This window comes from Coturnix japonica, chromosome 17, assembly GCF_054131305.1.
Source record: "Coturnix japonica strain WE chromosome 17, WE-NBRP24, whole genome shotgun sequence".
NCBI classification, from domain to species: Eukaryota; Metazoa; Chordata; class Aves; order Galliformes; family Phasianidae; genus Coturnix; species Coturnix japonica.
In genome coordinates, this window is record NC_140679.1 from 627,871 (window position 1) to 654,492 (window position 26,622).

At 54.6% G+C, this 26,622-nt stretch overlaps 1 protein-coding gene across 6 annotated transcripts; it reads right to left on the bottom strand.

The window, feature by feature from the left end:
• LOC107307182 (microfibril associated protein 4) lies at positions 1–26,019 on the bottom strand. Of its 6 annotated transcripts, none has more exons than XM_085518231.1 (6): positions 25,978–26,019; positions 23,362–23,428; positions 19,110–19,270; positions 17,297–17,393; positions 5,990–6,172; positions 1–299 (listed from the first exon to the last, which is right to left on the bottom strand). In XM_085518231.1, exons 1-6 carry the CDS (start codon positions 25,981–25,983, stop codon positions 52–54), a joined length of 762 nt encoding a protein of 253 aa, XP_085374357.1. In that variant the 5' UTR covers positions 25,984–26,019; the 3' UTR covers positions 1–51. The 6 variants fall into 6 exon arrangements, with proteins under 6 accessions (XP_085374357.1, XP_085374359.1, XP_085374356.1 ...); XM_085518230.1 differs by lacking the exon at positions 1–299 and adding an exon at positions 1,318–1,640; XM_085518234.1 differs by lacking the exons at positions 1–299; positions 5,990–6,172 and adding an exon at positions 11,871–12,040.
• Positions 26,020–26,622: the final 603 nt, after the last annotated feature.

Genomic DNA, 26,622 nt, shown 5'->3' on the forward strand with positions numbered 1-26,622 from the left:
GCACATTGGGTTCCTTTATTACCACGCCATCCCCCTCTGCCCCATAGCAGCTCAGAGGCGGCGGATCTTCATCTCGCTGCGGCGCAGGGAGTAGTTGAATCCCTTCCATTGTGCCCAGTTGAGGCCGTTGGCGTAGGACAGATGTGCCCCCCCCAGGTAGAAGCCGTTCAGGTTGGAGAAGTGGCAGCTCTTGAACCACCAGGCGCCCGACGACAGCGCGGCGCAGTTCTGGACATACAGGTCCTGGTCACGGTCAAACGTCGAGAACTTCTGACCGTGGTGGTAGCTCAGGGAGTCACCTGTGGGGCAGGGAGACATTAGGACCCATTGAGACCCATTGGGACCCATAGGGAAGCATTAGAACCCATTACAACCCATAGGGACCCATTGGGAATCATTGAGACCCATTGGGACCCATTGAGACCCATTGGGACCCATTGGGACCCATACGGACCCATTGAGACCATTGGGACCCATAGGGACCCATAGGGACCCATAGAGACCACTGAGACCCTTTGAGACCCAATGAGACCCATTCGTAGACATTGGGACCCATTCAGACCATTGAGACCCATTGGGACCGATTAGGACCCATAGGGACCCATAGGGACCCATTGAGACCTTTGGGACCCATTGGAACCCATTCAGACCCATTGGGACCCATTGAGACCCACTGAGACCCATAGGGACCCATTGAGACCATTGGGACCCATTGGGACCCATTCAGACCCATTGAGACCATTGGGAACCACTGAGACCCTTTGGGACCCATAGAAACCCATTACGACCCATTAGGACCCGTTGGGACCCATTGAGACAATTGGGAGACATTGAAACCCATTGGGACTCATTGGGTCCCATTACGACCCATTGAGATCCATTGGGACCCATTCAGACCCATTGAGACCCATTGAGACCATTGGGACCCATTGGGACCCATTGAGACCCATTGAGACCCATTGAGACCCACTGAGACCCATTGGGACCCATTGGAACCCATTACGACCCATAGGGACCCATAGGGAAGCATTGAGACCTTTGGGATCCATTGGGACCCATTGAGACCCATGGAGACCATTGGGACCCATTGAGACCCATAGGGACCCATTGAGACCTGTCAACACCATTGGGACCCATAGAGACCATTGAGACCCATTGGGACCCAATGAGGCTCATCAGGACCTATAGGACCCATTGAGACTCATTGGGATCCATTGGAACCCATTGGGACCCATAGGGACCCATTAGGACCCATAGGGACCCATAGGGACCCATTCAGACCTTTGGGACCCATTGGAACCCATTGAGACCCATTGAGACCATTGGGACCCATTACGACCCATTGAGATCCATTGGGACCCATTGAGACCCATTAGGACCCATTGGGACCCATTGAGGCTCATTAGGACCTATAGGGTCCATTGGGACCCATTCAGACCCATTAGGACCCATTAGGACCCATTGAGACCATTGGGATCCATTGGGACTAATTGGGACCCATTGAGGCCCATTCGGTTCCATTGGGACCCATTGAGACCCATATGGAGCCATATGGAGCCATGTGGATCTGTGCACATACAGATCCTGGTCACGGTCAAACGTCGAGAACTTCTGACCGTGGTGGGAGCTCAGGGAGTCACCTGTGGGGCACGGACACATTGGGACCCATTGAGACCCATAGGGACCCATTGAGACCCATTGGGACCCATTGGAATCCATTCAGACCCATCCATAGTCATTGAGACCCATTGGGACCCTTGGGGGCCTATTGGGAAGCATTGAGACCTTTGGGACCCATTGAGACCCATTGAGACCCATTGGGACCCATTGAGACCCATTGGGACCCACTGAGACCCATTGAGACCCATTGGGACCCATTGAGACCCATTGGGACCCATTGGGTCCCATTACGACCCATTGAGATCCATTGGGACCCATTGGGGCCCATTGAGACCCATTGAGACCCATTGAGGCTCATTAGGAACTATAGGGTCCATTGGGACCCATTGAGACCCATTGAGACCCACTGAGACCCACTGAGACCCATTGAGACCTATTGGGACCCATTGAGACCCATTGGGACCCATTCAGACCCATTGGGACTCATTGAGACCCATTAGGACCCATTGAGACCATTGGGACCTATTGAGAACCATTGAGACCCATATAACCCATTGAGACCATTGGGACCCATTGAGACCCACTGAGACCCATTGAGACCCATTGAGACCCTTATGGGCCCATTGGGAATCATTGAGACCCATAGGGAAGCACTGAGACCTTTGGGACCCATAGAGACCCACTGAGTGCCATTAGGACCCATTGAGACCATTGGGATCCATTGAGACCCATTACGACCCACTGAGACCATTTGGACCCAATGAGACCCATTCATAAACATTGGGACCCATTCAGACCATTGAGTCCCATTGGGACCCATAGGGACCCATTAGGACCCATTGGGACCCATTGAGACACATTGAGACCCATTGGGACCCACTGGGACCCATTGAGACCCACTGAGACCCATTGGGACCCATTGAGACCCATTGAGACCCATTGAGACCCATTGGGACCCATTGGGACCCATTGGGACCCACTGAGACCCACTGAGACCCATTGAGACCCATTAAGATCCATTGGGACCCACTGGGACCCATTAGGAAGCATTGAGACCCACTGGTAGGCATTGGAACCCATTACGACCCATAGGGACCCATAGGGACTCATTGAGACCTTTGGGACCCATTGGGACCCATTGAGACCCATTGAGACCATTGGGACCCATTGAGACCCATTCAGACCCATTGGGACCCATTGAGGCTCATCAGGACCTATAGGACCCATTGTGACTCATTGAGACCCATTGGAACCCGTTGAGACCATTGGGGCCTATTGAGAACCATTGAGACCCATATAACCCATTGAGACCATTGGGACCCATTGAGACCCATAGGTACCCATTGGGATCCATTGAGGCTCATTAGGACCCTTTGGGACCCATTGAGGCTCATTAGGAACTATAGGACCCATTGAGACCCATTAGGACCCATAGGGACCATTAAGACCTACTGGGACCCATTGAGACCCATTGAGACCCATTGAGACCCATTGGGACCCATTGAGACCATTGGGACCCATTGGGACCCATTAGGACCCATTGGGACCCATTGAGACCATTGGGACCCATTGGGACCCATTGAGACCATTGAGACCCATTGGGACCCATTGAGACCATTGGGACCCATTGAGACCCATTGAGACACATTGAGACACATTGAGACCCATAAGGAGAATTTGGGACCCCATAGAGCCCCATAAGTACCCCATAGAGCTCCCTAGAGCCCCATAAATACCCCATTGAGACCCATACATACCCCATAAATACCCCATAGAGCTCCCTAGAGCCCCATAGATACCCCATAAATACCCCATAGAGCTCCCTAGAGCCCCATAGATACCCCATAAATACCCCATAGATACCCTATAGAGCCACATACAACCCCATTGCACCCCATAGAACCCCATAGGTACCCCATAGAGCCCCATAGATCCCCATAGAGTCCCAATACAGCCCCATAGACCCCCATAAGTGCCCCATAGGCACCCCATAGAGCCCCAATACAGCCCCCTAGAGCCCCATAGATACCCTATAGAGCCTCATAGGTACCACTAGAGCCCCATAGAGCCCCAATACAGCCCCATAGACCCCCATAAGTTCCTTATAGAGCCCCATAGACCCCCATAGGTACCCCACAGGGCCCCAATACAGCCCCCTAGGCACCCCATAGAGCCCCATAGATCCCCATAGACCCCAAAACGACCCCATAGATCCACATAGAGCCCCAATACAGCCCCATAGAGCCCCATAGGTACCCCATAGAGCCCCATAGATACCCCCTATATCCCCCCCTGCCCCACACCAGCGCTGCCGTCCACGAAGCGCCCCACATGGAGGGTGTATCCCATAGAGCCCCATAGGTACCCCATAGAGCCCCAATACAGCCCCATAGAGTCCCATAGGTACCCCATAGAGCCCCATAGGTACCCCATAGGGCCCAATAGAACCCCATAAGTACTCCATAGAGCCACATAGAGCCCCATAACGACCCCCTAGAGCCCCAGAGAGCCCCATAGGTACCTCTTAAAGCCCCATAGAGACCCATAGATACCCCATAGAGCCCCAATACAGCCCCATAGAGCCCCATAGATACCCTATAGAGCCCCATAGGTACCACTAGAGCCCCATAGATCCACATAGAGCCCCAATACAGCCCCATAGAGCCCCAATACAGCCCCATAGATCCCCATAGATACCCCATAGTGCCCCATAGATACCCCGCAGAGCCCCATAGACCCCCATAAGTACCCCATAGAGCCCCATAGAGCCCCAATACTGCCCCTCAGACCCCAATACAGCCTCATAGAACCCCCTAGCGCCCCATAGATACCCCCTATATCCCCCCCTGCCCCACACCGGCGCTGCCGTCCACGAAGCGCCCCACATGGAGGGTGTATCCCATAGAGCCCCATAGGCACCCCATAGAGCCCCAATACAGCCCCTCAGACCCCCACAGAGCCCGATAGATCCCCATAGAGCCCCAATACAGCCCTATTGAGCCCCAATACAGCCCCATAGAGCCCCAATACAGCCCCTCAGACCCCCACAGAGCCCCATAGATCCCCATAGAGCCCCAATACAGCCCTATTGAGCCCCATAACGACCCCGTAGAGCCCCAATACAGCCCCATAGAGCCCCAATACAGCCCCAGAGAGCCCCAGTACAGCCCCATAGAACCCCCTAGAGCCCCATAGGTACCCCATAGAGCCCCCTAGAGCCCCATAGATACCCCCTAGATCCCCCCCTGTCCCATAGGTACCCCCTATATCCCCCCCTGCCCCACACCGGCGCCGCCGTCCACGAAGCGCCCCACATGGAGGGTGTATCCCATAGAGCCCCATAGATACCCTATAGAGCCCCATACAGCCCCATAGAGCCCCATAGAGCCCCATAGACCCCCATAGAGCCCCAATACAGCCCCATAACGACCCCATAAATCCACATAGAGCCCCAATACAGCCCCATAGGGCCCCATAGGTACCCCATAGAGCCCCAATACAGCCCCATAGAGCCCCATAGATACCCAATAGAGCCCAATAGAGCCCCATAGCTCCCCATAGATCTACATAGAGCCCCAATACAACCCCATAGACCCCCATATGTACCCCATAGAGCCCCAATACAGCCCCAATACAGCCCCATAGAGCCCCATAGGTACCCCATACAGCCCCATAGAGCCCCATAGAGCCCCATACAGCCCCATACAGCCTCATAGAGCCCCATAGATACCCCATAGAGCCCCATAACGACCCCATAGGTACCCCATAGATCCCCATAGAGCCCCATAGATACCCCCTAGATGCCCCATAGTACCCCATAGGTACCCATAGAGCCCCATAGATATTCCCCTGCCCCACACCGGCGCCGCCGTCCACGAAGCGCCCCACATGGAGGGTGTATCCCATAGAGCCCCATAGAGCCCTATAGCGCCCCATAAGTACCCCATAGATCCACATAGAGCCCCAATACAGCCCCCTAGAGCCCCATAGTTACCCCATAGAGCCCCATAGAGCCCCATAGAGCCCCATAGGTACCCCATAGAGCCCCATAGGTACCCCATAGACCCACATAGAGCCCCGTAGGTACCACAAGAGCCCCATAGAGCCCCATAGAGCCCCATAGAGCCCCAATACAGCCCCTCAGACCCCCATAACGACCCCATAGAGCCCCATAGAGCCCCAATACAGCCCCATAGGTACCCCATAGGGCCCAATAGAGCCCCATAGAGCCCCAATACAGCCCCTCAGACCCCCATAGGTACCCCATAGAGCCCCATAGAGCCCCATAGAGCCCCATAGACCCCCATAGAGCCCCATAGAGCTCCCTGCAGCCCCATAGGTACCCCATAGAACCCCCCCTGCCCCACACCGGCGCCGCCGTCCACGAAGCGCCCCACATGGAGGGTGTATCCGTCCTCGTCGGCGCTGATGGCGTTGGGGGACAAGGCGAAGGTGCCGTAGGTGGCCGACGCCGTGTTGTTCTCAAAGTCCTCCAGCTCCACACGCAGCTCGTAGCGACCCCGCAGGGTCAGCACGTGGATGGTCTGCAGCCCTATGGGGGGATAAAGGGGGGTAGTTAGGGGGCAGGGTCTCTATGGGGCTCTATGGAGTTGTATTGGAGTTCTATGGGGCTCTATTGGGCTCTATGAGGCTGTATTGGGGCTCTATGGGGTCTCTATGGGGCTCTATGGGGCTCTTTGGGGTACCTATGGGGGTCTATGGGGCTCTATGGAGTTGTATTGGGGCTCTATGGGGCTCTATGGGGCTCTATGGGGTTGTATTGGGTCTCTATGAGGCTGTATTGGGGCTCTATGGGGCTCTATGGGACTCTTTGGGGCTCTATGGGGTACCTATGGGGGTCTATGGGGTTGTATTGGGGCTCTATGGGGATCTATGGGGCACTATGGGGCTGTATGGGGCTCTATGGGGTATCTATGGGGTTATATGTGGATCTATGGGGCTCTTTGGGGTACCTATGGGGGTCTATGGGGCTCTATGGAGTTGTATTGGGGCTCTATGGGGCACCTATGGGGCTCTAGTGGTACCTATGGGGCTCTATTGGGCAGTATTGGACTCTATGGGGTCTCTATGGGGTTCTATGGAGCTATATTGGGGCTCTATGGGGCTGTATTTAGGCTCTAGGGGGCTCTAGGGGGTACCTATGGGGCTCTATGGGTTATCTATGGGGCTCTATGGGGTCTCTATGGGGCTCTATGGGTCTTTATTGGGGCTCTATGGGGCTCTATGGGGTATCTATGGGTCTTTATTGGGGCTCTATGCTCCACGCGCAGCTCGTAGCGACCCCGCAGGGTCAGCACGTGGATGGTCTGCAGCCCTATGGGGGGATAAATAGCTTCTATGGGATCAGTGGGGCTCTATGGGGCTCTATGGGGGTCTATGGGGCTGTATTGGGGCTCTTTGGGGATCTATGGGGCTCTATGGGGTACCTATGGGGGTCTATGAGGTTGTATTGGGGCTCTATGGGGTTGTATTGGGGCTCTATGGGTACCTATGGAGCTCTATGGGGTATCTATGGGGCTCTATGGGGTTCTATGGGGCTCTATGGGGTATCTATGGGGTTATATGTGGATCTATGGGGCTCTATGGGGTATCTTTGGGGCTCTATGGGCTCTATGGGTCTCTATGGGGCTCTATGGGGCTATATTGGGGCTCTATGGGGTATCTATAGGTCTCTATGGGGTATCTATAGGTCTCTATGGGGTATCTATGGGTCTTTATTGGGGCTCTATGCTCCACGCGCAGCTCGTAGCGACCCCGCAGGGTCAGCACGTGGATGGTCTGCAGCCCTATGGGGGGATAAATAGCTTCTATGGGATCAATGGGGCTCTATGGGGTTCCATTGGATTCTATGGGGCTGTATTGAGGCTCTATGGGGTATATATGGGGCTCTATGGGGCTATATGGGGTACCTATGGGGGTCTATGGGGTTGTATTGGGGCTCTATGGGGTTGTACTGGGGCTCTATGGGGCTCTATGGGTCTCTATGGGGTGCCTATGGGGTTCTATGGAGCTGTATTGGGGCTCTATGGGGCTGTATTGGGGCTCTATGGGGCTCTATGTGGATCTATGGGGCTCTATGAGGCTGTATTGGGGCTCTATGAGGCTGTATTGGGGCTCTATGGGGATCTATGGGGTACCTATGAGGCACTATGGGGCTCTATGGGGATCTATGGGGTTGTATTGGGGCTCTATGGGGATCTATGGGTCTCTATGGGGTTGTACTGGGGCTCTATGGGTCTCTATGGGGTCTCTATGGGGCTCTATGGGGTATCTATGAGGCTCTATGGGGTTCTATGGGGCTCTATGGGGTTCTATGGGCTCTATGGGGGTCTATGGGGTATCTATGGGGTTATATGTGGATCTATGGGGCTCTATGGGGTATCTATGGGTCTCTATGGGGTATCTATGGGTCTTTATTGGAGCTCTATGCTCCACGCGCAGCTCGTAGCGACCCCGCAGGGTCAGCACGTGGATGGTCTGCAGCCCTATGGGGGGATAAATAGCTTCTATGGGATCAGTGGGGCTCTATGGGGTTTCTATGGGGGCCTATGGGGCTCTATGGGACTGTATTGGGGCTCTATGGGGGTCTATGGGGTACCTATGGGGCTCTATGGGGCTCTATGGGGCTCTATGGGGTTGTATTGGGGTTCTATGGGGCTCTATTGGGCTCTATGAGGCTGTATTGGGGCTCTATGGGGATCTATGGGGTTCTATGAGGCTGTATTGGGGCTCTATGGGGCTCTATGGGGTACCTATGGGGCTCTATGGGGTTGTATTGGGGCTCTATGGGGCTCTATGGGTCTCTATGAGGTACCTATGTGGTTCTATGGAGCTGTATTGGGACTCTATGGGGCTCTATGGGGAACCTATGGGGGTCTGTGGGGCTCTATGGGGTACCTATGGGGGTTGTATTGGGGCTCTATGGGGATCTATGGGGCTCTATGGGGCTGTATTGGGGCTCTATGGGGTTGTATTGGGGCTCTATGAGGCTGTATGGGGCTCTATGGGGTATCTATGGGGTTATATGTGAATCTATGGGGCTCTATGGGGTATCTACGGGGCTGTATTGGGGCTCTATGGGGTATCTATGGGGCTCTATGGGTTATCTATGGGTCTCTATGGGGCTCTATGGGGTATCTATGGGGCTCTATGGGGCTCTATGGGGTATCTATGGGTATCTATGGGGTATCTATGGGTCTTTATTGGGGCTCTATGCTCCACACGCAGCTCGTAGCGACCCCGCAGGGTCAGCACGTGGATGGTCTGCAGCCCTATGGGGGGATAAATAGCTTCTATGGGATCAGTGGGGCTCTATGGGGCTCTATGGGGGTCTATGGGGCTGTATTGGGGCTCTTTGGGGATCTATGGGGCTCTATGGGGTACCTATGGGGGTCTATGAGGTTGTATTGGGGCTCTATGGGGTTGTATTGGGGCTCTATGGGTACCTATGGAGCTCTATGGGGTATCTATGGGGCTCTATGGGGTTCTATGGGGCTCTATGGGGTATCTATGGGGTTATATGTGGATCTATGGGGCTCTATGGGGTATCTTTGGGGCTCTATGGGCTCTATGGGTCTCTATGGGGCTCTATGGGGCTATATTGGGGCTCTATGGGGTATCTATAGGTCTCTATGGGGTATCTATAGGTCTCTATGGGGTATCTATGGGTCTTTATTGGGGCTCTATGCTCCACGCGCAGCTCGTAGCGACCCCGCAGGGTCAGCACGTGGATGGTCTGCAGCCCTATGGGGGGATAAATAGCTTCTATGGGATCAATGGGGCTCTATGGGGTTCCATTGGATTCTATGGGGCTGTATTGAGGCTCTATGGGGTATATATGGGGCTCTATGGGGCTATATGGGGTACCTATGGGGGTCTATGGGGTTGTATTGGGGCTCTATGGGGTTGTACTGGGGCTCTATGGGGCTCTATGGGTCTCTATGGGGTGCCTATGGGGTTCTATGGAGCTGTATTGGGGCTCTATGGGGCTGTATTGGGGCTCTATGGGGCTCTATGTGGATCTATGGGGCTCTATGAGGCTGTATTGGGGCTCTATGAGGCTGTATTGGGGCTCTATGGGGATCTATGGGGTACCTATGAGGCACTATGGGGCTCTATGGGGATCTATGGGGTTGTATTGGGGCTCTATGGGGATCTATGGGTCTCTATGGGGTTGTACTGGGGCTCTATGGGTCTCTATGGGGTCTCTATGGGGCTCTATGGGGTATCTATGAGGCTCTATGGGGTTCTATGGGGCTCTATGGGGTTCTATGGGCTCTATGGGGGTCTATGGGGTATCTATGGGGTTATATGTGGATCTATGGGGCTCTATGGGGTATCTATGGGTCTCTATGGGGTATCTATGGGTCTTTATTGGAGCTCTATGCTCCACGCGCAGCTCGTAGCGACCCCGCAGGGTCAGCACGTGGATGGTCTGCAGCCCTATGGGGGGATAAATAGCTTCTATGGGATCAGTGGGGCTCTATGGGGTTTCTATGGGGGCCTATGGGGCTCTATGGGACTGTATTGGGGCTCTATGGGGGTCTATGGGGTACCTATGGGGCTCTATGGGGCTCTATGGGGCTCTATGGGGTTGTATTGGGGTTCTATGGGGCTCTATTGGGCTCTATGAGGCTGTATTGGGGCTCTATGGGGATCTATGGGGTTCTATGAGGCTGTATTGGGGCTCTATGGGGCTCTATGGGGTACCTATGGGGCTCTATGGGGTTGTATTGGGGCTCTATGGGGCTCTATGGGTCTCTATGAGGTACCTATGTGGTTCTATGGAGCTGTATTGGGACTCTATGGGGCTCTATGGGGAACCTATGGGGGTCTGTGGGGCTCTATGGGGTACCTATGGGGGTTGTATTGGGGCTCTATGGGGATCTATGGGGCTCTATGGGGCTGTATTGGGGCTCTATGGGGTTGTATTGGGGCTCTATGAGGCTGTATGGGGCTCTATGGGGTATCTATGGGGTTATATGTGAATCTATGGGGCTCTATGGGGTATCTACGGGGCTGTATTGGGGCTCTATGGGGTATCTATGGGGCTCTATGGGTTATCTATGGGTCTCTATGGGGCTCTATGGGGTATCTATGGGGCTCTATGGGGCTCTATGGGGTATCTATGGGTATCTATGGGGTATCTATGGGTCTTTATTGGGGCTCTATGCTCCACACGCAGCTCGTAGCGACCCCGCAGGGTCAGCACGTGGATGGTCTGCAGCCCTATGGGGGGATAAATAGCTTCTATGGGATCAGTGGGGCTCTATGGGGCTCTATGGGGGTCTATGGGGCTGTATTGGGGCTCTTTGGGGATCTATGGGGCTCTATGGGGTACCTATGGGGGTCTATGAGGTTGTATTGGGGCTCTATGGGGTTGTATTGGGGCTCTATGGGTACCTATGGAGCTCTATGGGGTATCTATGGGGCTCTATGGGGTTCTATGGGGCTCTATGGGGTATCTATGGGGTTATATGTGGATCTATGGGGCTCTATGGGGTATCTTTGGGGCTCTATGGGCTCTATGGGTCTCTATGGGGCTCTATGGGGCTATATTGGGGCTCTATGGGGTATCTATAGGTCTCTATGGGGTATCTATAGGTCTCTATGGGGTATCTATGGGTCTTTATTGGGGCTCTATGCTCCACGCGCAGCTCGTAGCGACCCCGCAGGGTCAGCACGTGGATGGTCTGCAGCCCTATGGGGGGATAAATAGCTTCTATGGGATCAATGGGGCTCTATGGGGTTCCATTGGATTCTATGGGGCTGTATTGAGGCTCTATGGGGTATATATGGGGCTCTATGGGGCTATATGGGGTACCTATGGGGGTCTATGGGGTTGTATTGGGGCTCTATGGGGTTGTACTGGGGCTCTATGGGGCTCTATGGGTCTCTATGGGGTGCCTATGGGGTTCTATGGAGCTGTATTGGGGCTCTATGGGGCTGTATTGGGGCTCTATGGGGCTCTATGTGGATCTATGGGGCTCTATGAGGCTGTATTGGGGCTCTATGAGGCTGTATTGGGGCTCTATGGGGATCTATGGGGTACCTATGAGGCACTATGGGGCTCTATGGGGATCTATGGGGTTGTATTGGGGCTCTATGGGGATCTATGGGTCTCTATGGGGTTGTACTGGGGCTCTATGGGTCTCTATGGGGTCTCTATGGGGCTCTATGGGGTATCTATGAGGCTCTATGGGGTTCTATGGGGCTCTATGGGGTTCTATGGGCTCTATGGGGGTCTATGGGGTATCTATGGGGTTATATGTGGATCTATGGGGCTCTATGGGGTATCTATGGGTCTCTATGGGGTATCTATGGGTCTTTATTGGAGCTCTATGCTCCACGCGCAGCTCGTAGCGACCCCGCAGGGTCAGCACGTGGATGGTCTGCAGCCCTATGGGGGGATAAATAGCTTCTATGGGATCAGTGGGGCTCTATGGGGTTTCTATGGGGGCCTATGGGGCTCTATGGGACTGTATTGGGGCTCTATGGGGGTCTATGGGGTACCTATGGGGCTCTATGGGGCTCTATGGGGCTCTATGGGGTTGTATTGGGGTTCTATGGGGCTCTATTGGGCTCTATGAGGCTGTATTGGGGCTCTATGGGGATCTATGGGGTTCTATGAGGCTGTATTGGGGCTCTATGGGGCTCTATGGGGTACCTATGGGGCTCTATGGGGTTGTATTGGGGCTCTATGGGGCTCTATGGGTCTCTATGAGGTACCTATGTGGTTCTATGGAGCTGTATTGGGACTCTATGGGGCTCTATGGGGAACCTATGGGGGTCTGTGGGGCTCTATGGGGTACCTATGGGGGTTGTATTGGGGCTCTATGGGGATCTATGGGGCTCTATGGGGCTGTATTGGGGCTCTATGGGGTTGTATTGGGGCTCTATGAGGCTGTATGGGGCTCTATGGGGTATCTATGGGGTTATATGTGAATCTATGGGGCTCTATGGGGTATCTACGGGGCTGTATTGGGGCTCTATGGGGTATCTATGGGGCTCTATGGGTTATCTATGGGTCTCTATGGGGCTCTATGGGGTATCTATGGGGCTCTATGGGGCTCTATGGGGTATCTATGGGTATCTATGGGGTATCTATGGGTCTTTATTGGGGCTCTATGCTCCACACGCAGCTCGTAGCGACCCCGCAGGGTCAGCACGTGGATGGTCTGCAGCCCTATGGGGGGATAAATAGCTTCTATGGGATCAGTGGGGCTCTATGGGGCTCTATGGGGGTCTATGGGGCTGTATTGGGGCTCTTTGGGGATCTATGGGGCTCTATGGGGTACCTATGAGGGCCTATGGGGCTCTATGGTTTACCTATGGGGGTCTATAGGGCTGTATTGGGGCTCTATGGGGTACCTATGGGGCTCTTTGGGGCTCTATGGGGTACCTATGGGGCTCTATGGGGTCTCTATGGGGATCTATAAGGCACTATGGGGCTCTATGGAACTGTATTGGGGCTCTATGGGGTACATATGGAGCTCTATGGGGTATCTATGGGGCTCTATGGGGTACTATTGGGTCTCTATGGGGTCTATGGGGTTGTATTGGAGTTCCATGGGGCTCTATTGGGCTCTATGTGGATCTATGGGGCTCTATGAGGCTGTATTGGGGCTCTACGAGGCTGTATTGGGGCTCTATGGGGCTCTATGGGGTACCTATGGGGCTCTATGGGGCTCTAGGGGTAACTATGGGGGTGTATTGGGGCTCTATGGGGTATCTATGGGGCTCTATGTGGTATCTATGAGGCCCTATGGGGCTCTATGGGTTATCTATGGGGTTATATGTGGATATATGGGGCTCTATGGGGCTCTATGGGGTATCTATGGGGGCCTATGGGGTTCTATGGGACTGTATTGGGGCTCTATGGGGCTCTATGGGGTACCTATGGGGCTCTATGGGGCTCTATGGGGTTGTATTGGGGCTCTATGGGGATCTATGGGGCTCTATGAGGCTGTATTGGGGCTCTATGGGGTCTCTATGGGGCTCTATGGGGTCTCTATGGGTCTCTATGGGGTCTCTATGGGGTATCTATGGGTCTTTATTGGAGCTCTATGCTCCACACGCAGCTCGTAGCGACCCCGCAGGGTCAGCACGTGGATGGTCTGCAGCCCTATGGGGGGATAAATAGCTTCTATGGGATCAGTGGGGCTCTATGGGGTATATATGGGGCTCTATGGGGTTCTATGGGGTTGTATTGGGGCTCTATGGGGATCGATGGGGCTCTTTGGGGCTGTATTGGGGCTCTATGGGGTTGTATTGGGGCTCTATGGGGTTCTATGGGGCTCTAGGGGGTATCTATGGGGCTGTATGGGTCTCTATGGGGTCTCTATGGGTCTCTATGGGGTCTCTATGGGGCTCTATGGGGTATCTATGAGGCTCTATGGGGTTCTATGAGGCTCTATGGGGTTCTATGGGCTCTATGGGGCTCTATGGGGTTCTATGGGGCTCTATGGGGTTCTATGGGGCTCTATGGGGTTCTAGGGGGTTCTATGGGGCTCTATAGGGCTCTATGGGGTATCTATGGGGTATCTATAGGTCTTTATTGGAGCTCTATGCTCCACACGCAGCTCGTAGCGACCCCGCAGGGTCAGCACGTGGATGGTCTGCAGTCCTATGGGGGGATAAAGGGGGGTAGTTAGGGGGCAGGGTCTCTATGGGGCTCTATGGGGCTCTATGGAGTTGTATTGGGGCTCTATGGGGGTCTATGGGGCTCTATGGGACTGTATTGGGGCTCTATGAGGCTCTATGGGGTACCTATGAGGCACTATGGGGCTCTATGGGGATCTATGGGGTTGTATTGGGGCTCTATGGGGATCTATGGGGTACCTATGGGGTTGTACTGGGGCTCTATGGGTCTCTATGGGGTCTCTATGGGGCTCTATGGGGTATCTATGAGGCTCTATGGGGTATCTATGGGGCTCTATGTGGTATCTATGAGGCCCTATGGGGCTCTATGGGGTATCTATGGGGTTATATGTGGATCTATGGGGCTCTATGGGGCTCTATGGGGTATCTATGGGGTATCTATGGGTCTTTATTGGGGCTCTATGCTCCACACGCAGCTCGTAGCGACCCCGCAGGGTCAGCACGTGGATGGTCTGCAGCCCTATGGGGGGATAAATAGCTTCTATGGGATCAATGGGGCTCTATGGGGTTTCTTTGGGGGCCTATGGGGTCTCTATGGGGCTATATGGGGTTGTATTGGAGATCTATGGGGCTCTATGGGGTTGTATTGGGGCTCTATGGGGTACCTATGGGGCTCTATGGGGCTCTTTGGGGTACCTATGGGGCTCTTTGGGACTCTATGGGGTTGTATTGGGGCTCTATGGGGCTCTATGGAGCTCTGTGGGGCTGTATTGGGGCTCTATGAGGCTGTATTGGGGCTCTATGCGGCTCTATTGGGCTCTGTGGGGCTGTATTGGGGCCCTATGTGGATCTATGGGGCTCTATGAGGCTGTATTGGGGCTCTATGGGGTACCTATGGGGCTCTATGGGGTTGTATTGGAGATCTATGGGGCTCTATTGGGCTCTATGGGGCTATATTGGGGCTCTATGTGGATCTATGGGGTATCTATGGGGCTGTATGGGTCTTTATTGGGGCTCTATGGGGCTCTATGGGGTATCTATGGGGCTCTATGGGCTCTATGGGTCTCTATGGGGCTCTATGGGGCTATATTGGGGCTCTATGGGGTTCTATGGGGTATCTATGGGGTATCTATGGGTCTTTATTGGGGCTCTATGCTCCACACGCAGCTCGTAGCGACCCCGCAGGGTCAGCACGTGGATGGTCTGCAGCCCTATGGGGGGATAAAGGGGGGACATTGAGGGGATAGTGAATCTATGGGGCTCTATGGGGTACCTATGGGGCTCTTTGGGGCTCTATGGGTCATCTATGAGGTTCTATGGGGTCTCTATGGGTCTCTATTGGGCTCTATGGGGTTGTACTGGGGCTCTATGGGGCTCTATTGGGCTCTATGGGGTTGTATTGGGGCTCTATGTGGATCTATGAGGCTCTATGGGGCTCTATGGGGTACCTATGGGGCTCTATGGGGTTGTACTGGGGCTCTATGGGGTACCTATGGGGCTCTATGGGGTTGTACTGGGGCTCTATGGGGTACCTATGGGGCTCTTTGGGGCTCTATGGGGTACCTATGGGGGTCTATGGGGTTGTATTGGGGCTCTATGGGTCTCTATGGGTCCCCATGGGTCCCTATGGGGTCTGTATGGGGTCCCTATGGGTCCCTATGGGGTCGCTATGGGGTCCCTATATGTCTCTATGGGTCCCTATGGTCCCTATGGGTCCCTATGTGTCCCTATGTGTCTCTATGGGTCTCTATGTGTCCCTATGTGTCTCTATGGGTCTCTATGGGTCCCTATGTGTCCCTATGGGTTTCTATGTGTCGCTATGTGTCCCTATGTGTCCCTATGGGTCTCTATGGGGTCCCTATGTGTCCCTATGTGTCCCTATGGGTCTCTATGGGTCCCTATGGGGTCCCTATGGGGTCTGTATGGGGTCCCTATGTGTCCCTATGGGTCCCTATGGGGTCTCTATGGGGTCCCTATATGTCTCTATGTGTCCCTATGTGTCTCTATGGGTCTCTATGGGTCCCTATGGGTCTCTATGGGTCCCTATGGGGTCCCTATGGGGTCGCTATGGGGTCTGTATGGGGTCGCTATGGGGTCGCTATGGGGTCGCTATGGGTCTCTATGGGGTCCCTATGGGGTCGCTATGGGGTCCATATGGGGTCGCTATGGGTCTCTATGTGTCTCTATGGGTCCCTATGGGGTTCTATGGGGTCCCTATGGGGTCGCTGTGGGGTCGCTATGGGGTCTCTATGGGGTCGCTATGGGGTCGCTATGGGGTCGCTATGGGTCTCTATGGGGTCCCTATGGGGTCCGTATGGGGTCCGTATGGGGTCCCTATGGGGTCGTTATGGGGTCGCTATGTGTCTCTATGGGTCCCTATGGGTCCCTATGGGGTCTCTATGTGTCCCTATGTGTCCCTATGGGTCCCTATGGTCCCTATGGGGTCTGTATGGGGTCGCTATGGGTCCCTATGGGTCCCTATGGGGTCCCTATGGGTCGCTATGGGTCTCTATGGGTCCCTATGGGTCTGTATGGGGTCCCTATATGTCTCTATGGGTCCCTATGGTCCCTATGGGTCCCTATGTGTCCCTATGTGTCTCTATGGGTCTCTATGGGTCCCTATGTGTCCCTATGGGTTTCTATGTGTCGCTATGTGTCCCTATGTGTCCCTATGGGTCTCTATGGGGTCCCTATGTGTCCCTATGTGTCCCTATGGGTCGCTATGGGTCCGTATGGGGTCGCTATGGGGTCTGTATGGGGTCGCTATGGGTCCCTATGGGTCCCTATGGGGTCTGTATGGGGTCCCTATATGTCTCTATGGGTCCCGATGTGTCTCTATGGGGTCCCTATGGTCCCTATGGGGTTCTATGGGTCCCTATGGGGTCCCTATGGGGTCCCTATGGGTCCCTATGGGGTCCGTATGGGGTCCCTATGGGTCTCTATGTGTCTCTATGGGTCCCTATGGGGTTCTATGGGGTCCCTATGGGGTCCCTATGGGTCTCTATGGGTCCCTATGGGTCTCTATGGGTCTCTATGGGGTCGCTATGGGTCTCACCCAGCCAATACTCTCCGTCCGCTCTCCCGAAGCCGTTCCTGTAGTCGTTCCAACCACGGAAGAAGCTGACGGAGCCATTGAAACGCTTCTGGAACACCTGGGTACATACGTGTTACATACGTGTTACATACGTGTTACATACGTGTTACATACATACACATACATGGCACATACACATACATGGCACATACACATACATGGCACATGCATACTCATACATGTTACATGCATACACATTCAAGGCACATACATACACATAAATGTTACATACATGCACATACATGTTACATACATGCACATGCATGCACATGCGTACACATACATGCACATACATGCACATACATTTACATACCTGTTACATTCATACACATACATGGCACATACATACACATACATGCACATCCATACTCATGTTACATATTCATACATGTTACATACGTTCACATACATGGCATGTACATACACATACATGTTACATACATACACATACATGTTACATACATACACATGCATGCCACATACATATACATGCATGTTACATACATACACATACATGGCACATACATGTACATAAATGTCACATACATACACATACACGTCACATACATGCACATATGTGTTACATACATATACATACATGGCACATACATACACATACGTGACACATACATACACATACACGTTACATATGTACGCATATATGTTACATACATACACATACATGCACATACATGCACATACCTGTTACATGCATACACACACATGGCACATACATACATATACATGTTACATACGTACACATACATGTCGTATACATACACATAGATGTTACATACATACACATACATGTGATATGTATATACATACATATACATGTTACCTACATACATATACATGGCACATACATAGCCCACACACGTTACATACATGTTACACGTATGTCACCCACCGTCCACACGTGTCCGTCCGTGCTCATGTCGCAGTACACGGGTACAGGCCCCATAGGAGACACCAGGTACATACACATGTTACATACATGACACATACATGTTACACACACACGTTACATACATGTTCCACATATGTCACCCACCGTCCACACGTGTCCGTCCGTGCTCATGTCGCAGTACACGGGTACGGGCAGCCCCGGCCCCATGGGATACACCAGGTACACACACATGTTACATACATGACACATACACGTTACATACATGTTACACGTATGTCACCCACTGTCCACACGTGTCCGTCCGTGCTCATGTCACAGTACACGGGTACGGGCAGCCCCGGCCTCATGGGATACACCAGGTACACACACATGTTACATACATGACACACACACGTTACATACATGTTACACGTATGTTACACACCGTCCACACGTGTCCGTCCGTGCTCATGTCGCAGTACACGGGTACAGACCCCATAGGAGACACCAGGTACATACATATGTTACATACATGACACATACAAGTCACTTACATGTAACATACATGTTACATGTATGTTACCCACCGTCCACACGTGTCCGTCCGTGCTCATGTCGCAGTACACGGGTACAGACCCCCATAGGGGACACCAGGTACACACACATGTTACATACATGACACACACATGTTACACACATACACGTTACATACATGTTACATACATGCTCCACGTATGTCACCCACCGTCCACACGTGTCCGTCCGTGCTCATGTCGCAGTACACGGGTACGGGCAGCCCCGGCCCCATGGGATACACCAGGTACACACACATGTTACATACATGACACACACACATTACATACATGTTACACGTATGTTACCCACCGTCCACACGTGTCCGTCCGTGCTCATGTCGCAGTACACGGGTACGGGCAGCCCCGGCCCCATGGGATACACCAGGTACACGCCATCACGCACCGACCCACCCGCGTGGATGTCCTGGCAGTCACGCGGCGTCACGGCATCACACGGCAACGATGGAACCGCTATGGGGCACATATGGGGTTAATGGGGGCTATGGGGGGGATATGGGGGATATGGGGGGATATAGAGGGTTAATGGGGGGATATGGGGTATATAGGGGGGATATAGGGGGGATATGGGGGGAAATAGGGGAATATGGGGGGATATGGGGGGTTAATGGGGGGATATGGGGGGATATGGGGGGATATGGGGGGATATGGAGGGATATGGAGGGATATAGGGGGATATAGGGGGTTAATGGGGGGATATGGGGGGATATGGGGGGATATAGGGGAATATGGGGGGATATGGGGGGTTAATGGGGGGATATGGGGTTAATGGGGGGATATGGGGCCTATGGGGGGTTAATGAGGGGATATGGGGGGATATAGGGTTAATGGGGGGATATGGGGGGATATGGGGGGATATAGGGTTAATGGGGGGATATGGGGGGATATGGGAGGGATTTGGGGGATATGGGGGGATATGGGGGGATATGGGGGATATAGGGGGGATATAGGGGGTTAATGGGGGGATATGGGGGGATATAGGGGGTTAATAGGGGGATATGGGGTTAATGGGGGGTTATGGGGGGATATAGGGGGATATGGGAGGATATAGGGGGATATAAGGGGGATATGGGGGGATATGGGGGGTTATAGGAGGATATGGGGGATTAATGGGGGGATATAGGGGGTTTATGGGGGGATATGGGGTGTTAATGGGGGGATATGGGGGGATATAGGGGAATATGGGGGGATATGGGGGGATATGGGGGGATATAGGAAGATATGGGGGATTCATGGGGGGATATAGAGGGTTAATGGGGGGATATGGGGGGATATGGGGGGATATAAGGGGTTAATGGGGGGGATATAGGGGGATATGGGGGGATATTGGGTGTTAATGAGGGGATATAGGGGGATATAGGGGGGATATGGGGGGTTATAGGGGAATATCGGGGGTTAATGGGGGGATATAGGGGATATGGGGGGATATAGGAGGGATATGGGGTTAATGAGGGGATATGGGGTGGATATAGGGGGGATATGGGGTGTTAATGGGGGGATATGGGGGGTTAATGGGGTCTATGGGGTCTATGGGGGCTATGGGGTGGATGTCCTGGCAGTCACGCGGCGTCACGGCATCACACGGCAACGATGGAACCGCTATGGGGTTAATAGGGGGGATATGGGGTCAATGGGGGGTTATGGGGGGATATGGGGGGATATGGGGTCAATGGGGTCTATGGGGTCTATGGGGTTAATGGGGTGGATGAGGTCAGTGGGGGCTATGGGGTTAATGGGGTCTATGGGGGGGATATGGGGTCAATGGGGGATATGGAGGCTATGGGGGGATATGGGGGGCTATGGGGGCTATGGGGTGGATGAGGTCAATGGGGGATATGGGGGCTATGGGGTGATATGGGGTGGATGCGGTCAATGGGGGCTATGGGGGCTATGGTGTCAGTGGGGGCTATGGGGTTAATGGGGGGATATGGGAGCTATGGGGGGCTATGGGGTCTATGGGGTGGATGAGGTCAGTGGGGGCTATGGGGTCAGTGGGGGCTATGGGGGGCTATGGGGGCTATGGGGTCCATGGGGGCTATGGGGTTAATGGGAGGCTATGGGGTGGATGGGGTCAATGGGGGCTATGGGGTCAGTGGGGGCTATGGGGTTAATGGGGGGATATGGGGCTATGGGGGCTATGGGGTCTATGGGGTCTATGGGGTCTATGGGGGCTATGGGGTGGATGTCCTGGCAGTCACGGGGCGTCACGGCATCACACGGCAACGATGGAACCGCTATGGGGCACATATGGGGTTAATGGGGGGTTATGGGGGCTATGGGGTTAATGGGGTCTATGGGGTCTATGGGGGGATATAGGGGGGTAATGGGGGGATATGGGGTTAATGGGGGGATATAGGGGGGATATGGGGGGATATAGGGGGATATGGGGGGATATAGGGGGATATAGGGGGGAATATAGGGGGCCAATTGGGGGATATGGGGGAATATGGGGGGATATGGGGTGTTAATGGGGGGATATGGGGGGATATAGGGGGATATAGGGGGATATGGGGTTATATGGGGGGGATATGGGGGGATATGGGGTGTTAATAAGGGGATATGGGGGGATATAGGGGGTTAATGGGGAGCTATGGGGTTAATGGGGGACTATGGGGGCAATGGGGTTAATGGGGGGCTATGGGGGCTAATGGGGTTAATGGGGGTCAATGTGGGGCTATGGGGGCTATGGGGTGGATGTCCTGGCAGTCACGGGGCGTCACGGCATCACACGGCAATGATGGAACCGCTATGGGGTTAATAGGGGGGATATGGGGGGATATAGGGTTAATGGGGGGTATGGGGGGATATGGGGGGATATGGGGTCAATGGGGGGTTATGGGGGGATATGGGGGGATATGGGGTCAATGGGGTCTATGGGGTCTATGGGGTTAATGGGGTGGATGAGGTCAGTGGGGGCTATGGGGTTAATGGGGGCTATGGGGGGGATATGGGGTCAATGGGGGATATGGAGGCTATGGGGGGATATGGGGGGCTATGGGGGCTATGGGGTGGATGAGGTCAATGGGGGATATGGGGGCTATGGGGTGATATGGGGTGGATGCGGTCAATGGGGGCTATGGGGGCTATGGTGTCAGTGGGGGCTATGGGGTTAATGGGGGGATATGGGAGCTATGGGGGGCTATGGGGTCTATGGGGTGGATGAGGTCAGTGGGGGCTATGGGGTCAGTGGGGGCTATGGGGGGCTATGGGGGCTATGGGGTCCATGGGGGCTATGGGGTTAATGGGAGGCTATGGGGTGGATGGGGTCAATGGGGGCTATGGGGTCAGTGGGGGCTATGGGGTTAATGGGGGCTATGGGGTTAATGTGGGGCTATGGGGGCTATGGGGTTAATGGGAGGCTATGGGGTGGATGGGGTTAATGGGGTCTATGGGGGCTATGGGGGCTATGGGGTGGATGTCCTGGCAGTCACGCGGTGTCACGGCATCACACGGCAACGATGGAACCGCTATGGGGCACATATGGGGTTAATGGGGGGTTATGGGGGCTATGGGGTTAATGGGGTCTATGGGGGCTATGGGGGGATATAGGGGGGTAATGGGGGGATATGGGGTTAATGGGGGGATATGGGGGGTTATGGGGGGATATAGGGGGATATAGGGGATTAATGGGGGGATATGGGGGGAAATGGGGGGATATAGGGGAATATGGGGGGATATGGGGGGTTAATGGGGGGATATGGGGGGATATGGGGGGATATGGGGTTAATGGGGGGATATGGGGGGATATGGGGGGTTAATGGGGGGATATAGGGGGATATGGGGGGAAATAGGGGGTTAATGGGGGGATATAGGGGATATGGGGGGATATAGAGGGTTAATGGGGTGATATGGGGGGATATGGGGGGTTAATGGGGGGATATGGGGTGTTAATGGGGGATATGGGGGGATATAGGGGGTTAATGAGGGATGTGGGGTGATATGGGGCAGATATGGGGCAGATATGGCGGGATATGGGGAGATATAGGGGGTTAATGGGGGGATATGGGGGGGATTTGGGGGGATATAGGAGGGATATGGGGTTAATGAGGGGATATGGGGGGATATAGGGGGGATATGGGGGGTTAATGGGGGGATATGGGGGGATATAGGGGGAATATAGGGGGATATAGGGGGGTTTATGGGGGGATATAGGGGGATATGGGGGGATATGGGGGGTTAATGGGGGGATATGGGGGGATATGGGGGGATATGGGGGGTTAATGGGGGGATATGGGGTGGTTATGGGGGTTTAATGGGGGGATATAGGGTCTGTGGGGGGCTATGGGGTTAATGGGGGGATATGGGGGGATATGGGGGGATATAGGGGGGATATGGGGGAGATATGGGGGGATATGGGGAATATGGGGGGTTAATGGGGGGATATGGGTGGTTATGGGGGATATAGGGGGGTATGGGGGGTTAATGGGGGATATGGGGGGTTATGGTTAATGTATGGTGTAATATGGGGGGTAATATGGTTAATTGATGAGGTGGTGGCTAATGAATATGCAAATGATGCTCATAATTAGCCGTTAATTACTCACCCGCCGAGGCGATGGGCTGAGCCCCCCCCCGGGGCAGCCCCCACAGCGCCAACAGCGCCAGCACCACCTAGAGGGAATATATAGGGCAATGTATAGGGGATCTATGGGGCAATATATAGGGGATCTATGGGTCTCTATGGGGCTCTATTGGGTGCTATGGGGCTCTATGGGTCTCTATGGGGCTCTATGGGGTTATGGGGTCCCTATGGGTCTCTATGGGGCTCTATGGGGCTCTATGGGGCTATATGGGGCAACATAGGGGATCTATGGGGCGCTATGGGGCTCTATGGGGCAATATAGAGCATCTATAGGGCACTATGGGGTTCTATGGGGCTCTATGGCGTTCTATTGGGTTCTATGGGGCAATATATAGGGGATCTCTGGGGTCTATGGGGAAATATAGAGCATCTATGGGGTTCTATGGGGCTCTATGGGGTTCTATGGGGCTCTATGGGGCAATATATAGGGAATCTATGGGGTTCTATGGGGCACTATGGGGTTCTATGGGGCTCTATGGGGCAACATAGGGGATCTATGGGGTTCTATGGGGCACTATGGGGTTCTATGGGGCTCTATGGGGCTCTATGGGGTTCTATGGGGCTCTATGGGGCAATATATAGGGAATCTATGGGGTTCTATGGGGCACTATGGGGTTCTATGGGGCTCTATGGGGCAACATAGGGGATCTATGGGGTTCTATGGGGCACTATGGGGTTCTATGGGGCTCTATGGGGCAACAGAGGGGATCTATGGGGTGCTATTGGGTTCTATAGGGCTCTATGGGGTTCTATGGGGCTCTATGGGGCTCTATGGGGCAATAGAGGGGATCTATGGGGTTCTATGGGGCACTATGGGGCAACATAGGGGATCTATGGAATGGCTATGGGGTTCTATGGGGTTCTATGGGGCTCTGTGGGGCGCTATGGGGCACTATGGGATGGCTATGGGGTGGGGGGTCCTATGGGGGCTCTATGGGGTGGGGGTCCCTATGGGGTCCATATAGGGGCCGTATAGGGGTACTATGGGGTCCCTATGGGGTACTATGGGGTCCATATTGGGGCAAATGGGGGCACTGTGGGGTCGGGGGCCCTATGGGGTCTCTATAGGGCCCCATATGGGGGCACTATTGGGTACTATGGGGTCTCTATGGGGTCCATATGGGGCTCTATGGGGCACTATGGGGTCCATATGGGGCTCTATGGGGCACTATGGGGTACTATGGGACTCTATGGGGTACTATGGGGTCTCTATGGGGTCCATATGGGGCTCTATGGGGCCCATATGGGGTCCTTATGGGGTACTGTGGGGTCCTTATGGGGGCTCTATCAGGTGGGGGTCCTTGTAGGGTGGGGTCGCTATGGGGCGGCGCTGTGGGGTGGGGATCCCTATAGGGCGGGGTCGCTATGGGGCAGCGCTATGGGGCAGGGATGCTTATAGGGTGGGGTCGCTATGGGGCAGCGCTATGGGGTGTGGGCCCCTATGGGGTGGGGTCGCTATGGGGCATGGATCCCTATAGGGTGGGGTCGCTATGGGGCAGCGCTATGGGGCAGGGATCCCTATAGGGTGGGGTCGCTATGGGGCAGCGCTATGGGGCGGGGATCCCTATAGGGTGGGGTCGCTATAGGATGGGGTCGCTATGGGGTGGGTATGCTTATAGTGTGGGGTTGCTATGGGGCAGCGCTATGGGGCAGGGATCCCTATAGGGTGGGGTCGCTATGGGGCAGCGCTATGGGGTGGGATCCCTATAGGGTGGGGCAGCGCTATGGGGCAGGGATGCTTATAGGGTGGGGTCGCTATGGGGCAGCGCTATGGGGTGTGGGTCCCTATGGGGTGGGGTCGCTATGGGGCATGGATCCCTATAGGGTGGGGTCGCTATGGGGCAGCGCTATGGGGCAGGGATCCCTATAGGGTGGGGTCGCTATGGGGCAGCGCTATGGGGTGGGATCCCTATAGGGTGGGGCAGCGCTATGGGGCAGGGATGCTTATAGGGTGGGGTCGCTATGGGGCAGCGCTATGGGGTGTGGGTCCCTATGGGGTGGGGTCGCTATGGGGCATGGATCCCTATAGGGTGGGGTCGCTATGGGGCAGCGCTATGGGGCAGGGATCCCTATAGGGTGGGGTCGCTATGGGGCAGCGCTATGGGGTGGGATCCCTATAGGGTGGGGCAGCGCTATGGGGCAGGGATGCTTATAGGGTGGGGTCGCTATGGGGCAGCGCTATGGGGCAGAGCTATGGGGTGTGGGTCCCTATGGGGTGGGGTCGCCTTGGGGCAGCGCTATGGGGTGGGGTTGCTATGGGGCAGGGATCCCTATAGGGTGGGGTCGCTATGGGGCAGCGCCATGGGGCAGGGATGCTTATAGGGTGGGGTCGCTATGGGGCAGGGATGCCTATAGGGTGGGGTCGCTATGGGGCAGCGCTATGGGGTGGGGTCGCTATGGGGCAGCGCTATGGGGCAGCGCTATGGGGTGGGGTCGCTATGGGGCAGGGATCCCTATAGGGTGGGGTCGCTATGGGGCAGCGCTATGGGATGGGGTTGCTATGGGGCAGCGCTATGGGGCAGCGCTATGGGGTGGGGTCGCTATGGGGCAGCGCTATGGGGTGGGGACGTGGCGTTACCTCCATGGCCGGTCGGTCCCCTCCGCCCCACAAGCGGCCCCCGGCCCCACCAATGGGTGTGGGGTTTAAGGGGGGGTTATGGGGCCCTATTAGGGACTATGGGGTTTGTAGGGGGGTTATGGGGCCCTATTAGGGGCTCTGGGGTTTGTAGGGGGGTTATGGGGCCCTATTAGGGGCTCTGGGGTTTATAGGGGGGTTATGGGGCCCTATTAGGGGCTATGGGGTTTAAGGGGGGGTTATGGGGCCCTATTAGGGGCTATGGGGTCTATGGGGCCCTATTAGGGGCTATGGGGTTTAAGGGGGGGTTATGGGGCCCTATTAGGGGCTATGGGGTCTATGGGGCCCTATTAGGGGCTATGGGGTCTATGGGGCCCTATTAGGGGTTATGGGGTCTATGGGGCCCTATTAGGGATTATGGGGTCTATGGGGGGGTTATGGGGCTCTATTAGGGGCTTTGGGGTCTATGGGGGTTATGGGGCCCTATAAGGGGTTAAGGGGTCTATGGGGCCCTATTAGGGGCTATGGGGTTTAAGGGGGGGTTACGGGGCCCTATTAGGGGCTATGGGGTCTATGGGGCCCTATTAGGATCTATGGGGGGGTTATGGGGCCCTATAAGGGGTTATGGGGTCTATGGGGCCCTATTAG